General features: G+C 34.4%; 1 protein-coding gene across 1 annotated transcript; it reads left to right on the top strand.

The window, feature by feature from the left end:
* Nucleotides 1–1,607: 1,607 nt before the first annotated feature.
* Nucleotides 1,608–10,882, top strand: LOC127854302 (spore coat protein SP96-like). Its single transcript, XM_052389394.1, has 14 exons — nucleotides 1,608–1,669; nucleotides 2,254–2,419; nucleotides 2,890–3,092; nucleotides 3,579–3,674; nucleotides 4,024–4,138; nucleotides 4,398–4,533; nucleotides 4,995–5,073; nucleotides 5,561–5,647; nucleotides 6,000–6,142; nucleotides 6,376–6,525; nucleotides 6,862–7,011; nucleotides 7,805–7,952; nucleotides 8,564–8,683; nucleotides 8,792–10,882. The coding sequence occupies exons 2-14, from the start codon at nucleotides 2,320–2,322 to the stop codon at nucleotides 9,440–9,442; spliced, it is 2,178 nt and encodes a 725-aa protein (XP_052245354.1). The 5' UTR covers nucleotides 1,608–1,669; nucleotides 2,254–2,319; the 3' UTR covers nucleotides 9,443–10,882.
* The last annotated feature ends 6,704 nt before the right edge of the window (nucleotides 10,883–17,586 follow it).

Genomic DNA, 17,586 nt, shown 5'->3' on the forward strand with positions numbered 1-17,586 from the left:
TATAAACAAGCCAATACTGACCATCTTATGTGACTGATACAATGGTCTTTTTATATGAAACTTCTATAAACAGTTTTATATTTATAAAATATAACACTCCATGCCAAATCTGTGAAAAGGCCCCTTTAAGTTTTCTTAAATTGCAGAAAAAGGAGATTCCCAGACATTGGTATAAACAGTATATAAACATAATTTGTTTGCTGAATCAATCATTGGAATGACTGAAACTGTATTGAATAGTGATACATATAGCAAATAACGTTTAAAGATTGGACGAAACCTAATTTAAAAAAGCTACAGCAACCTAAATTAGAACACAATTATGTAGACACCCCACACCGCCTACGCACATTTGCTCCATTTTAATGACCAAGATTACACAATGGCGTCGACAGCTTTCCTTAGGCATGTAAAGTTTTGCCATGTTGATCGCGCAATTACAATTTATTATTATCTGGCTAATTGTTCCGCGATAATAATCTGATATCAATCTTATTTATCTTAATGAGATTACCGTAAAAATATTAAAGTGGTTGAATAACGTCGAATGTCTAAACATAACAAAAACGTCATCATGTGTTCAATAACTAACAGCAACATTTTATATCACTTTTGGATTTACAAAATAATTGATTAATAGGAATTAAACTTAAAGAAATTTGATAAATGAGGAAGGTAGGTTCCTGTAGAGGAGACCTTGACATTCAAGGCTGTCATAATTTCCGTGAAAACAACTGTTGGCGTAAAAACCGACGTGCTACTGTTGTTTTATTCACACTTAATTTTGTCTGATTGCAACTGTTAAGACTATTTTACGCTTAAAGTAAAAATTTTAAAAGCGTATTAAAACAATCATAGCATTTTTACAGTTTCGTTTAATCATGAACTGATTTTGGTTTTGAAAAAGTCTGATGATTTTTTTCTTGTCAGAGATACAACTTGTAGAATATGTTTAACCTGCCTGGCAAACGTCCTTTACTTCAATTTCATAGTATTCATATGCTATATACTTTTTAAAAGGGGGCAAATATTGCTCTAGCCCCTCACAACACACCGAAATGAAGAAATAAATGGGTTGGACAAGCAAATCATATTTATATAGAAAACCTGTTTTAAGCAGTAATAAGGCAGCGTATATCTGTATATATGTGTATATAAGTAACATAAAATTAATATGAATTACTGAGTGATAATATATATTTTTATACTTCATAATTCGTTTAAATTTTATTCATAGAATTGCTAATTTTGTTTTCGAAAATCAACAACATAACCATAACGACGAAAATAGCACGGTCAATTCATGCACTAGATTGTGTTTATTGAGCGGCATGTTTCGAGATTTTCAAAATCCCTTGGGGACAATTGTCTCGATCGATAATATTCGGACACCACACGGTGTTAGTCACGATGTTGTTATTTGCAGCCAAGCCTTTTAAGTAAATAGTTTATTGGTTGACAAAGATATTATAGCATTTGATTCTGTATGTTTCGGGTGATTGCACAAAGCCTGGTTTAAGCGACGAAACTCGATTGTTCTTTAATCACGAACATTAAATTGATTATGGGGGTCATGACGTCAATAAAGTGTATATATAAGTATATATAAGTGGTTTTTTTCATGGTAACAATTCAGAGGCGCAAAGGGATCTCGAACCACCAAGAACAAGTAAGTTATCATAGTAATAATAATTGTTTTATTATTATTATTATTGTTGTTGTTGTTGTTATTATTATTATTATTATTATTATTATTATTATTATTATTATTATTTGCATTAAGTAAAGTGTAATCAAAACTAATATCAAATAAATAATTGCGAAAGAATATAAACAATTTTTTTATATATAAATAAAAAAATTGATAAAGGAAACAAACTGACGTACATCTCACTGTAAAATATTAATGTTTTTGCAGTATTTATCTACTGGACTGGTTTCAATTTCATAACACGGATTAAGTAATGATCTGATAGATTTCCCCTTTAATGCCAATCTATGAAGTATTTCGCTCCGCGTAAAGCCATAAGTATTTTGTGTACAATTTCAATCTCAGCAGTACACGTCAGAGAATTGGGGAATTATTTGTTACAAAACAATTCGCACTAACCGCATACTTGGGATTGTCTTACAAACACGTAATTATAAGTGCTAAAAATAATAAGTGCTAAATCCATCAATCTGTTCATTAATGATTGTTTATTTACAAACAGAAACAGCAGATATGAAATAGTATTTTAATTTTTTTTTCAGATTGTGTAATCAAAATTTAATATTAAACAACTACATACAGAAGGGTTTCATCCGCACAACAGCACAATGACTAGACTATTGCTCGGCGTTTGTTTCATCTTAATTGCGACCACATTGCTGCAGACGACATTTGCTCGTCGCCGTGGAAGCAGAAAAAACGATGAAGGTATTTAAATTTTGTATGTAGTCAAGACAAGTCTTTTCAGAATACCTTTGATAACTATGCCATCATTGTATGCCTTTTTTAAATTTAAAATTGAACAGTAAAATTCAATGCCCTGAAAATAGTCATACATGTTAGAATAATCAATGTTTATACTAGTAGTTTTCGAGATTGAGATATATGAACTTATATCGTATACAATACGGTTAAGATCACAGATTGTTAATAATGTAGCGTTTTTCAAACTGGAATATGTTTCTTTCATTTCTACTCACACGAAGGATTTGTATGTGCAGGAGAACACAATGGTTTAACACACAATGGTTGTCGGGGTATGCCATTTTCCAGTTCAAAAACAATATGGCGCTATGTACTACAATAACAACGTTTTTGTAACAATATATAAACGACCAAGTGTCACATATAAGGATCTGAATGTGTTAAGTATTAAACCCATATCCATTTCCTTCCAGTTAAAGAAAGACGTTTTTCTTTCAAATCTCGTGAACAAAAGGAGTTTCGTAATAACAAACTTCCTGAAACATTGGAGTACGACATTGACATTGAGGGATTTCCAGTGACCGCGCTTGAACTCATTTTGAACACTAAGATGAATGTACCGGAAAGTGAAATTGGGAACGAACGAAATGGATTCCGTAAAGTTCAAAGCAAACGGGTGAGTTTAATATTGTTAACAATTTGCAATAAGTCAAACTTTTGTAATAAAAAGATCTACTTTGTTCACAGAAGATGTTAAAGAATGCTGACAATAGTAGGAGGCAAATAGGTAGGTATTGGTTTTGAATAATAAACGTCAAAGCGAAAACAAGTAAAACATTAAACGTCTGTAAAAATTTATAGGAAAAAAAACTGCTGCAAAGCGTTGCAGTAATAGAACTAAATTTAAAAACAATACAAATAGCAAAACTCATTAACTCATTTCATTAACTGTTTAATGTTATCTGTTTAGACTGTTTAACATAAAATGTAACAGAAAACGAATCAGTTGTATTTTTCTTGTGACAACAGGTAGCACAAAGTAGTTATACATAAGGAAGGTTAAACATTATAAATAATATCACAATGTCTCAATATGAACACTTTGATAAAACGAATGAATCTGCATTCCCAGTTAAACCCGTATTACTGTCTTTGTTTGCAGACCAAGCAGGTCGGCATATACACGGATAAGAACGGACACGGATCTTTCGCATGTGAAGCGAGCAAAGACAATAACTGGCAGTTGAACTGCGATCTCGTAAGTGGACGTTAGGGTGGTAACACTAAAATACATACCGATATAACTTCATATTCTTAAGCAGAAGGTCCTTTATAGTGCAAGAAAAAGTACACACACTACATTGTTCTAACATTTTCTTTCATACAAGTGTATTGAAGTTCGAGAAGTATGTAAAACGTTAAAAGCAAAAATGAAGTTGTTATTATAGAGCTACTTAGAAGTACAATGCATGCTCTATTGATAAATAATAGTAGGGATCTTCAGTCAATTTACATAAACACATATTTTTTATCAGCACATGCTTTAACTGTTTGTTTTGAGTTACGTGGGTATATATCATATAATTTATGTAAATCGTCATTTTTAGAGCGGGCTTGTTTACTTCAATAACGAAGCCTGCTATATTGGAGGCGGAGTACAACAGGCCGAGTGCGGAAATGCTACCACAGAAGGGGAACTGCTTACCTTCAACCCACCCGATGGTATAATAAATAGATAAATAAACGAACTCGTTAAATAAACTTAATGTTATTTGACTATTCTATGACATATATCTTTCAAAATCATATTCATATTTAAAAACTTGCTCAACGTACACTAATTACACACAAAGCACCATTCTTCGATGTAATATTGATTGTAGACGGTTACACTAAGTCGAAATGAAAACAATCAATCAGAATCGTAATCCTGTATTATTTGTGGAAAAGACAAAAACTGAAGCTTTCGGGTTTGTTTTAGTTGTGAGATCAAAGCGTTCAGTTGCAACGCAACATGTAGCAGATTTACTGACTCGAGACCGTCGCTCCATTCTCCCATCTCCTGGATTCAAGGTCGTTGAAATTGCATTCGCGTTGGATACCGCCTTCATGGACCAGTACGTAATTTGATACATTTATTGAAATATTGATCCTCTCGAAAAGCCTGCTTGCTTTAAATGATATTAAACGTTACTTCATCGTGATTTAAACATTTATTTATAATACGTTCATCGCACACGCCCGATTTTTTATCGTGGTGGATTGAATATTGTTACATTTTTATCATAGTTTTAAACGCTTTTTATAACATTATGCATATACAAAACAATACTCCAGTGACTTGTGTTTCGTCCTGAATATCAACATATCTACTTAAATGTATACACGTATCTTCAAATATTAAGAACAGTCTTTGTGGTGTTTTTTGGGGGTAAAACAAGTATATATCACACTCAAGTGTTCCTTAAAATACGTTTACGGCTACGAAAGATATTCACATGGATCCGATAAAAAAACATATGAAGCTTGAAACAGCACCGTGACTCTTACCGGTATTTCACAATTGTCCCAATTTTAGATTTTACGACCGCCACCCCGGCAATACGGCGGCGGCTCAAGCAGAAGCTGAAGTTTTCATGGCGCTATTGGTAAACGAGGTAAGCACTGGATTTGGTCTGACTTTAACCCATTTATGCCTAGTGGACTCTCCCATCCTTCTAAATTGGATCAATTTATTTCTAAAATTAGGGATGTCTAGTATGTGTATTTTTATATTTAGAATATTTCTTACAGAAATTCCTTTAAGCAAACAGCGCAGACCCTGATGAGACGCCGCATCATGCGGCGTCTCATCTAGGTCTACGCTGTTTGCCAAGGCACTTTTTCTAGACGCTATGCATAAATGGATTAAAAGATTTCTTAAAAGATTAGTAAGATTGCGTATGTCAGAATATGAAGCTGAATACATTTCGTAAAGCAACGCTCACAAACTATCACATTATCTTTGGAGTAATTATATAATCCTATATTTTTTGTTTTTATCTATCACTTGCTTATTCTGTAGCCAATGTTCGATTACTTAAATATTCATTTCGGTTATTTTGTGTTTGCAATGTGTTTAATGAGATATCAAATATAATGCAGATGAATGTTTTCTACGCATCCGTAAAAGAGGCGTCTGCCGGCGCCCTTGACCTTTACGTTTACCCTGCGGCCGTGGTCTACCCAAGTGTAAGTACATACCATTTGAAGCAAACACGAGTAGCTTAAACCTTTTTATTTTAGCTCGATTGCATGAAAAGCCTTATGATAATTTTAAACGCTCTCGAGTCCGTTTCCTGGGATTAGAACCAGTACTTGGTATCTTTGAGGGAGATCTTAAGAACGCTCCCGGAGTGGGAAGGAGCCATCTTGTTTGTCACGTGATTACCCCTCTCTCATAGCAACACATATTATTTAACACTAATCACGAAAAGACGGTTTGCAAATTTTTGACGATTCATCAGATCCTCATATACAAGTATTAATGTAAGTTGGTATGATCGATTCTATAATATTCATATGAATGTGTTACTAATTTCAGTTCGGGTCTGATTTCGCCTGGTCCTCAAACCACAAAAGTGGCACAACTCTTCGTTCAGGTACAGCATTTGACGCTGATCTGAGATCGTTTTTCAGCAGTGGTTTCACATCCAGGCAACATGAGCACGCCATGGCTCTTACAGGGTATTATTTTGTTTTTATTTATTTCGGTATTTGTCATACTTTTAACTTTTTAACACATGAACATTTTTCAATTGTGAATCGTTGTAAAAATGTTTAATTAATATTCGGTCGAAAACACATAAACTGTTTTAATGATGTCCAAACAGGGTTAAAATGGTAATTTTCTGTGGATGCATGCCTGTTCATGCTTTTTCATTCAGCGTCAATTTCTTATCGCAATTATATTGCTGCAGGTTAGATCTTCTTGGCGAAGATGGAAGCAGCGGGTTGCTAGGATACGCGTACGTGGGTACAGTATGCGTTAACACGAATTACAAGTACTCCATCAACGAGTATTCTGCATCAAACGTGGCATGGGTGGCGTCACATGAACTGGGACACGCGTAAGTGTCAATAACACATATTTAATACATTGATGCCTATTGGACTCTCCCATCCTTCTAAATTGGATCAATTTATTTCCAAAATTAAGGTTGTGTAGTAGGTTTATTTCTGTATTTAAAGTATTTCTTACAGAAATCCTTTAAGCAAACAGCATAATGCGGCGTCTCATCTGGGTACGCTGTTTGCCAAGGCCTTTTTTTCTAGACGCTATGCATAAATGGGTTAATACAATAACATACAATACACGAGGTCCTCATATTTACATATTTATGCTTTATTCTTCTAAAAATAGTTCTAAACCTATAAATAATTGTTTGATCTTTGCTTATTCCCAGACTGGGATCTGATCACGACCAGACCACCGCCTGTCCGGCCGGCGTGAACGTCATGTCCGCCTATCTGTTCAATCCGTCCGCCACGACCGCGGACACATACAGCAAGTTCTCCACGTGCAGCGCAAGCCAGTTTATCACTCATTTGAACGGGTAATGTTTAGCTTAGTATTGGCCAAAATACTGTCGTGATGAACGATAGCAATATGATGTTTTTAGGTCCAGATATCCCGATCAGAATTTCGAGTTGGCTAGGGGCGAAGTGTTCTTATCTGACGTTTAATTGTTTGGTAGACTTGTATTCTATGTGGTATAGAAATCGGACATTTTATTGTAAATCGTATGATTAAGGGCTACTTGCAATAAAAGGCATTTTTAAGAGACACTTGTAGAAAATAAACAAAATATATTTGCAGGTTCTTTGTCATGGATTGTCTCATTGCTTAATTATTAAAGGGACCTTTACACAGATTGTCTCATGCTAAGTTTGTAATCAAACGCTTTAATTTGATAAATATAAACATTTGAACTAAACCTTATTTAACAATAAAACAATTAAAGAAAGACAATGGCAATCCACAACTGGGCCCGAACCACTGATCCTTGAGGTAAAAGACTAGTGCTGAAACATCTCGGCCATCAGAACTGTTATAAAATGCGACGTATTTTATGCTATATATAAGCAATGTCACATAATATAACAATAACAACAGATCTCTCCAAATAATTCAACCGTTTCGCGTTTGTAACGCTTTATAATTTTATCGTCAAAAGATTCATATAATGGATATTTAAGAGCATGGTAAATGTTCAGTATTACTGTTTCCTTGCAAATATCATTACTACAACAAAAATTTGCAAATCTGAACTATTTTTCTTTTCAATTTGATCAATTTACCAAATCGTGAAAAGGTCTCTTTAATTAAACCCTTTATATTGTCAACAGACGAACCGACTGCACCGCCAACAATGGGTTTACGGACGAGCAATTCAGAGCCTCGTTTTGCAGAGGCCTTCTGGGTCAGCGAGACAACAGCCTTAACTATCAGTGTCAGCAGCGAACTGGCTATGCCGCAAGTGCCGTCTGCAGCGGGGTATGTATTTGTATCTATACTTAAAAATTAAAATGTTTTAAGATTACAAATGGCTATTAAGCTTTATATGCACGAGTGAACATAAGCAAATGTTACTGCTCACGGACGATACTGCAATGCTACTTATAGTTAGACATTAATGATATAAGGGACAGATGAAGGGCGCAATAGCATGATGACTCCTGCTCAACCTGCTGGTACCTCTTCTTTCATCTGAATAGCAACTACTTAAAACCATGATAACTTATGCTTGATAAAGACATTCAACTGATTTATAACATATATAAAAATGTCTCCAGACTTATCGGGTTTTCCACCTAACCACTTTTTGTCGACTTCTTGTACCTTTTGCGATCTTAAATCTTTCCCTTAAAAAAATAATTATCGTCACTGCATATGTTTTCAAATGCTTTTCAATATCTTTTACAGCATCCCTTCAACATTGATTTTCGATGTCTATTTTGAAAAACATCTTAGATCAATAGGATACCAGCGTAATCTTAATAAAAAAATATTGCTTGCATATCAATTTTTGAAAACTAGCAACTTGAATTTAGCGTTTACATTTGAAAGTAATTCCCTGATTCACATTGACAATTTTTTGTATTCAGACGATCAGCGGCGACGCGGGATGTTACGCCTACGGTCAAGTTGCGTGTAGAGATGCAAGCGGTGCATGCGGCGTGAGACTCGGATTCGTGTGGAATGGAACCCCGTGCGGTAGCGGAAGGGTGAGTGTGACCAAATGGTTTACGTGACATGTTGTTTTATTTCATATACGTTTGTCTTTTCATACAATTAATTAAAACGCAAGCCTGAATAAACCACTTGTATTTCAGATGTGCTTTAAAGGCAGATGCGTTGCTAACTTTGAAGTCTGCGACTCTGCTACAACTGCTGCACCTACAACTGCTGCTCCTACAACAGCTGCTTCTACAACTGCTGCACCTACAACGGCTGCACCTACTACTGCTGCACCTACAACTGCTGCACCTACAACTGCTGCACCTACAACTGCTGCACCTACAACTACTGCATCTACAACTGCTGCACCTACAACTGCTGCAACTACAACCTCTGCACCTACAACAGCTGCACCTACAACTGCTACACATACAACTGCTGCACCTACAACAGCTGCACCTACAACTGCTGCACCTACAACTGCTACACCTACAACTGCTAGACCTACAACTGCCGCACCTACAACTGCTAGACCTACAACTGCTGCACCTACAACTGCTGCTCCAACAACTGCTGCTCCAACAACGACTAGACCTACAACTGCTGCTCCAACAACGACTAGACCTACAACTGCTGCTCCAACAACCGCTGCCCCATGTAGCTGCTGTCTAAGCGGGGGCAGATATTCGGTTACATGCTGTAATCGAAATCTCATTTATTTTCGCCGGGTGTGCAGATGCTGTTCATACACAAGTCGTTTTGAAGAGCAGCCATTTTCTCAGTTTAAAGAGGATTCGAGCAGTTAAGGTGATGATGTCTAAAGCTCCGAATAAGACAGCGACGCATTCATTTCGATCATTAGGTATTGCGGCCAATAAGTTTACGTTCACTGGCTGTTTGTGTAAACCAATCAATACAATGCGTCTAATTTACACTAGGAATTTCAACAAAATAAAAACAATAAACATAAACATATCTAACATGTTTTAAGTTTAAACAAGTCGCAAAATAATTCTTACGGAATGCAATGATTAAATATATGTTTGCATTGTTTTGTATTTAACTCCATATCTCGTCTAATATGTAATGCCAAAATCCCGGCGCAATTGATCGAATTATGTTAGTGTACACATGTATTCAATTTAGTATCTTACTATTATTATTGTCCTTATAAATCAATAAACAATTGTTTATAAGTTTGATTTGTTCAAAAACATTAAACCCCGGTTTGATTTCGAGCTATTCTTTTTTAAGGGGAGGTTACCACTGCAAAACGTATAGAAATCCCGAATCCTTTATTTATCTCTTAATCCGGTCGCGAATGTTACATTTTGTGATGGGGCTGCAGAAGCTGTTGAGACGAGCGCGGCATGGTTGAGAGCGCCAGCAGCCTGGTCCAATATTTGTGCAGTTCCAACTAGTCGCAAACTTCGTGAACGTATTTTTGTTATATTTATTTGAATAGATATTGCCATTTTCAATGAATTAATTTGTTTATATTAATTTTTACTTGCTAACATTTTGACATGTCTATTAAAGACTTATTTCAGTTTCCATACAAATTTAGTGTTCACTGTATGTCAATCGGTGCTTGCAATCAAAGTATTAGTAATAAATAACGAAAAATTTCAAAAAGAAGAATAAGCAATCAGTTCTTTACCACTTGTTATGATTTTTTGGAGAAAAATAACACACCGTAACCGTAGCAACAGCTTGTTTTAATAAATGCATCTATGTCCTTTCATATTATTGTATACACGGAGTGTATATTGTAATCTATAGTCCGTGATTGTATAATAAATAAATTTGCTGTTAGATTGTTAGATTTGCTGTTGTTTAATGATAGAGTTTTATACCCGAGTTTAAAAGCAGCACACTCAATGTGTTTGTTGGATAAAACATTATGTTACTTATGCGACAAACTACATACTGTGGTTTACTTGTTTTTCATACATGTATTGAAGGGTTTATGATACATACATTATTGATTTATCGGTTGTTCCAATCTTAATATCACTTAACATGTAAGTAAATTTTCTCATACGTTGCTGACATTTTTTTTTTCTTATTGTTTTTATTTCAAATACATTTTGCTAAGTGTTTTTATCGCCATACATTACCACGCACTTCAGTTAACTGAATATACTAATATCATTTACATACTTATGCTAGCGTCTAAGCCTAGACAGTGGATGGTACACAGATAAATTGGCTTAAGATTACCGATATAAAATTGTGTATGCTTGTTGGATGTGTTATTTGAATGTTTAAAATAAAGAACCATGGATGATTTAACTTTGTGTTTGTTTGCAATCTATTCGTTACGATATATTTTGAAAACTAAGTGTATGCAGAGTAAACTATTATTTATTTTTCCTTTGGAATTGCGACAATATTTTAAACGTGCAAAAGAAAAAAAAACAGCGTGAAACATGTACTTATGAAATATGAAATATTTTAATTGCTGAAAAAATCTTTAAAAACAAAGGAAATACGTAGGAAAACACTGCCAATGCATAAAAACATCGTAAATACTTCACTGCTGAAAATACTTTCGAAACATTAACAAAAACTTGTAAAATACAACAAATAATTTATAAAACACTGCAAATACAATACATCACCGCTAAATTAAGCTTTAGAAAATATTGCAAATAATTAAGAAAGCATTGCAAATACTTTAAAAAACATGGCAAAAACCTTTGAACGCACATAAAATACTTTAGAAAACACTGTCAATACTTCGATAACACTGTAGACACTTTACTGAAAGTACTTAAGAAAGCATTGCAAATAGTTTAGAAAACATTGCAAATACTTTAGAAAACAACGCAATTAATTTTTATTTATTTTTATTTTCTCTGCATATACATGTACCCTGTTAAACACTGCATATACTTAAGCATACACAACTAAATATTGCAAATGCTTAACATATCATTGCAAATACTTTAGAAAATACTGCCCATACTTTTAAAAATATTGCACAGTCTTACGAAAATACTGTGCAAAAACCACAGAAAACACTGTAAATACTTTAAAACTCTGCAAATACTTAAGAACACACTTCGCATGCTTAAACATAACATTAATCCCATTTTAGAAACGCTGCTAATACTTTAACAAAACCTTTAAAATACAAAATTATTCATCGTTAATAAAAAAAATGCAAAAAGTTAGACAACACTGCAAATACTTATGAAAACATTGCAAATACTAAAGCAAACACGGTACCATTTTTATAAAATACTGCAAATACTTCAGAAAACGCTGAAAATGGTTAAAATACTACTGTAAATATTAAAGGAAACATTGCAAATAATGTTAAAGGCAATGCAAATACTAAAAACGCTGAAATCACGTTAGAAAACACTGCATATATTTTAGACAACATTGACAACACTTTACAAAATACTGCAAATACTTTAGAAAACATTGAGAATACTTTAGCAAACACAGTTAATACTGAAGAAAAAATTTCAAATGGTTCAAATAACAATGCAATTATTTAAGATAACATTGCCAATACTTAACAAAATATTACAATTACTTTAGAAAACTCTACAAATACTTCAGAAATCATAAAAAAATACTATTTAAAACAGTGCAAATACTTAAAAAAACACTTTAGAACACAAAGCAAATACTAAGAAAATATTGCAATAATTTTACTAACAAATACTTTCAAAACATTTCAAATACATAAGAAAACACTGCAACTACTTCATAAAACACTGGGAATGCATGTATTTAAGCAAATAATGCATATACTATAGACCAAATAGGAAAAATTTTAGAAATAATTGCATATATGTAACGAATCACTGAAAATAATTATCAACACACTGTGAGTACTTTAGAAAACACTGCAAATACTTGAGAAAACGTTGTACATTTGATAGAAAACACTGAAAATACTTAAAAGCACGCTGCAAGACTTGAGAAAAACAAAACTAAACATTGAAAACACTACTGAAAACATTACAAATACGTAAGAAAATACAATACCTTTAATACAATATTGCAAATACTTTATAAACGCTACAAATTGTTAAAATAACACTGCAACTATTTTTGAAAATATTGCAAATACTTTAGAAAACATTGCAAATGGTTAAAAAAAACACTGTAAATACTTTAAAACCCCCTGACATTACTTTAGAAAACACTGCAACTACTTAGGAAAACACTGCAAATACTTTTGAAAACACTCAAAATACTTTAGCAAGCACAGTAAATACTTAAAAAAAAACCACTGCAATAACATATAAAACATTACAAAATGGGCCTTGGACTTTGAAATCTACTTTATTATAAGAACATTTTCTATAATATCCGTTTTCCGAAGGTTTTCTACGAAACGTTTTCAGATATTTAGCTCATGTTTGGAATGTGGGTCTACCGACATGACGTACAGATGAAATATGAGTTCCTTACCGGTCCACTGATTTTTCGCAAAGTAATGGGCCTTACACTTATAAATTTTCTCTATAATAACTGATTTCTGGAGGTTTTTAATTAACGCTTTCAGATATGAAGCTGATTTTTGGGATGTTAGTCTTCTTACATGACTTATACTCCGCTCTGGTGGGATAGCGCGTGTAGTAAAGCCAAGCGAGAAAAATATTCGTTGCTCAGGCGTTTTCGTTGGTTGAATGAACCGGCCGATTTTCATCTGTACACAAATGCACGTCGGTCCTTCAAAAACTAATGTCACGCAAAAAGTATATGCCAAAATAAAAAAACGTAGTTTTAATTGACTCCCGTAAATATCCGCAGTATTTTTGGTCGGTTATTAAAGGAAATAGGTTTACAGCAACAACTCATGCACCTATCAATCCCAATGAGTGGGTTAGATACTTTAAATCTTTGCTATTTAAAGAATCAGAAAACCCACTACACAATTTTGATGTACATGCAAATGCGTAGAATAACGACCAGGCCGATTATATATTAAATTCGCCAATTACAGACGACGAAATAAAGCAAGTGTCAGTAACCTGAAGCGTGGAAAATCTCAAGGTAAAGACGGGATCGGTGCGGAATTTTACATAAATACTAAGCACGTTATAACCCCTATTTTAAATGTACTTTTCAATAAGATTTTATCTTCCGGAAGCTTTCCTGATGCTTGGAGTGAAAGTATCATCATACCTTTATATAAATCGGGTTCGCGAAGTGATCCTTCAAAATACCGAGGTATATCTTTAGTTGACGTTATGTACAAGATATTTGCAGGCATCATAAATGATAGATTAACCCGGTTTGCAAATGAATTAGATTTAATTGATGAGGCGCAAGCTGGGTTTAGAGCAGGATATTCGGTTACCGATAATATGTTTATTTTAAAGAGCTTGGTGCAAAAATATATTTCTAAGCCAGTGGATAGATTCTATGTGTTATATGTGGATTTCTTTAAAGGCATTCGATTCCTTGGTGCATCATAAATTGTTCACATGCTTTGTGCGTAAAGGAATCCAGTGCAACGTACTTAATGTCTTGACCTCGATGTACTCCAAACTTAAAAGTTATGAACGCACGAGCCCCGGCGCTATTTCGAGCCCGTTTGTTTGTAGCATCGGCACTAGACAGGGGGACTTGTGCTCGTCGATTATATTCAGTTAATACATAAATGATCTGTGTTCATTTATTCGACAAAAGTGCGATGCTGGAATCTTTGTCACAAACGATATCCCCGACATATTTCGTATACTTTTTGCTGATTAAATTGCAAATTGTGCAGATACTGCTGTAAATCTACAGTTGAAGATAAATGCTATTGCAGAATTTTGTACCTTAACAAGCATGAATTTAAATCTAAAAAACCCTGAGGTATTTAGAAATGGGGGTCCATTACGTCACTATGAGATATGGTATTTCAATAATTGTCCAGTAAATACAACGTCCGTCTATAAATATATGGGCATCCTATATACCCCAAAGTAATGCTGGTCGGCTGCAAAACTAAATTAGCCGCTCAGGGACGAAAAGCATTATTTGCCATTAGAGAATACCTAATGCCGTTCGGATATTTCTGCTGTACAGAATTCTTTAAATTATTTGATGCCGTGGTTACACCCATACTCACATTCGGATCAGAAATATGGGGATTCACATATAGTGATTCAATAGAGCGTGCACAAATAGAAGCTTGCAAGTATTTTCTGGGCGTTAAAACTGCGGTCAATAACTGTGTAGCTTTAGGAGAATGTGGCCGTTTACCAATGTACGTCATTTATCACTGAAAATGTATAAAATACTGGTGTAAACTTCTCCAGATGCCTGATAGAAGATAACCAAAAAAACTTATAAAATGTTAAAGGCATTAGATGATATTGGAAGGCGAAATTGTGTACGGATGTAAAGGAGCTTCTTTTTAAATATGGGTTCGGCTTTATTTGGCTCTCACAGGATGTTGGTGATATAGATTTATTCATGCTCTTTTTTATGTCTACATGATGTATTATTGGCCGGATATCTTTGTTTACAATAAGCTTACTTACTTACTTATAGATAAAGTGGGCGTTTTTCCGATCCATTGATTTTTGGCAAAGTTATGGGCCTTGTACTTATAACTTTTCTCTCTAATAACCGTTTCCGGAGTTTTTGTATATACCGCTTTCCGATATTTAGCTGATCTTTTGTATGTGCGTCTAAGTATATTACTTACAGATGAAGTGTGGGTTTGGTTGCAGTCCATTGGTTTTATTGGCGAAGTTATGTGCATTGGACTTAGAAATGTTCTCTTTAATAACTGTTTCTGGATTTTTTTACAAAACGCTTTCAGATATTTAGCAGACTTTAATGCCCCCGGTAGGGTGGCATCTAGCAGTCTCACATTCTGTCCGTCTGTTTCTCCGTCCAGCATTCTGCTTTCCAGAGGTTTTTGACGCAACGCTTTCATATAATGAGCTGAGTTTTGGTTTGCGGGTACCTACCTACATGACCTACAGATGAAGTGTGGAATTTGTTCCATTCTGTTGTTTCTGTTATGCAGATACAGGCCTTTGACGGATCTTATTTTTTCCCAAGGGAAGAAGTAAGCTTTAAAGTGAGATAATTTATATTTTTCATTTGGCAGGTACAATGTCTATTTTCGAGAAGGACATACCATTTTTAAAGGGACCTTTTCGCGTTTTGGTAAATGGACAAAATCAAAAACATGTTTCAGATTCGCAATTTTCGTTGTTATTATGCTATTTGACAGGAAACAGTAATACTGAACGTTCACCATGCTCTAAAATATCCAATAAATGCATCTTTTGACGATTTAAAAACCTGAAAATTATAAAACGTTGCAACGCGAAACGATTTAATAATTTGGAGGATTTTTACCACACTAGTCCCGAATATCGAGCTGGGGCGAATGTCGAGCCAGCTCTGACATCAACACTCGGCACTCCCAGTGGGCACCCAAACGTTGCTGCAACGTTGTATTTAGGTTGCAGTCAAACGTTGCAGTTTGGTTGTACCAATGGTGTATATGAAAGTTTTCCCGACGTTTTTTTTTCCAAACGTCGCTGCAACGGTTGTATGTAGGTCGCATTAAAACGCAGTATTTTAAATTCTATTTAAAATAATATATAAATATAATAATATACTCTTTCGAGTATTAACGGCAGTTATGGACATTTCCGAGTCCTTTTCCTAGAAAGAAAAGGGAATCGAACCCACCAACTCCCGATCGCTAGGCGGACACCTCATCCACTACACCACGGCGACTGTTGAAAGTTTTAGACAAAAATTTTGACTATTTATTTTTGGTTGAAACTTTGAAACTAGATTCTACCATTTTAATGCATAATACAACTTAAATAATATATTTTTTTCGGCGATTTTGAGTTAATGTTCATTTAGCATCTTTAAGTTTAAGCAACTGATTTGTAAAATTTTAAAAATTGAATTTCTAAAATTTACAAGAAATCATATTTTCATTGATGCTATGCGTGAACTGTATTATTATAAAGTACGATTTCTACTCAGGGAGCGTTTCATTATCCCCTCTATAGACACCAAGTACTTGTTCTTTCTAGGAAACGGACTCGACAGTGTGCATATCTCTGCCGATAATACTCGAAAGGGCGGTTGGCAGTAAATAGTTTTTATTTTTATATTATTTAAAAAAAAGAATTAAAAAATACAACGTTTGAATGCAACCTAAATACAACGTTGCAGCAACGTTGGAAAAAACGTCGGGACAACTGTCATATACACCATTGTCCCGAATGTCGAGCTGGAATGAAAGTCGAGCCAGCTCTGACATCGACATTCGACACTTGTCCGGAATATCGTTCTTCGACGAATATCGAGCTTGCTCTGACATAGGCATTAGGAACTAGTCCCGAATATCGAGCTGGGGCGAATGTCGAGCCAGTTCTGACAGCGACATTCGGCACTAGTTCAGAATATCGAGCTGCGACGAATATAAGAATCACCTTTATAGTAAATATGACTTCAAGATCAGAGTTATATTATCAAGGATGTCAGTAACGAAGAGCACGAACAATAATATCTATCACATCTTGATGAATTCCACGATGTTCAAGCCATTTCTGTCTTTAACAATCAATCAATCTTTGTTTAAATTACATTAAGAATAATTCCACATTTTCTTGACTTATCCAAACAAAACAAAACCCATAACGGTATAAAATAGTTTTTACAGATGTCACCAAATTAGTTCTTCCTATTTTGCCATGCTGTTTTAACAAAACATAACAATTTCTAGGATATCGACTTATTTTTATGATTTTACACTTGCTATGCTGCTTTTTTAATTTATCAATAACAAATGAAGTTCATAATAGGTGTTTAAAGGGATCTTTTCACGCTTTGGTAAATTGACAAAATTTAAAAAAGTTGTTTCAGATTCGCAAATTTTCGTTTTAGTTATGATATCTGTGAGGAAACAGTAATACTGAACATTTACCATGGTCTAATATAGCCATTA

This window comes from Dreissena polymorpha, chromosome 12, assembly GCF_020536995.1.
Source record: "Dreissena polymorpha isolate Duluth1 chromosome 12, UMN_Dpol_1.0, whole genome shotgun sequence".
NCBI classification, from domain to species: Eukaryota; Metazoa; Mollusca; class Bivalvia; order Myida; family Dreissenidae; genus Dreissena; species Dreissena polymorpha.

Coding starts and splice junctions, on each gene's coding strand:
- LOC127854302 (XM_052389394.1), top strand. CDS start 2,320: ATGACTAGACTATTGCTCGGCGTTTGTTTCATCTTAATTGCGACCACA. Junction 4,139..4,397: donor TACCTTCAACCCACCCGATG/GTATAATAAATA, acceptor GGTTTGTTTTAG/TTGTGAGATCAAAGCGTTCA. Junction 6,526..6,861: donor TCACATGAACTGGGACACGC/GTAAGTGTCAAT, acceptor GCTTATTCCCAG/ACTGGGATCTGATCACGACC.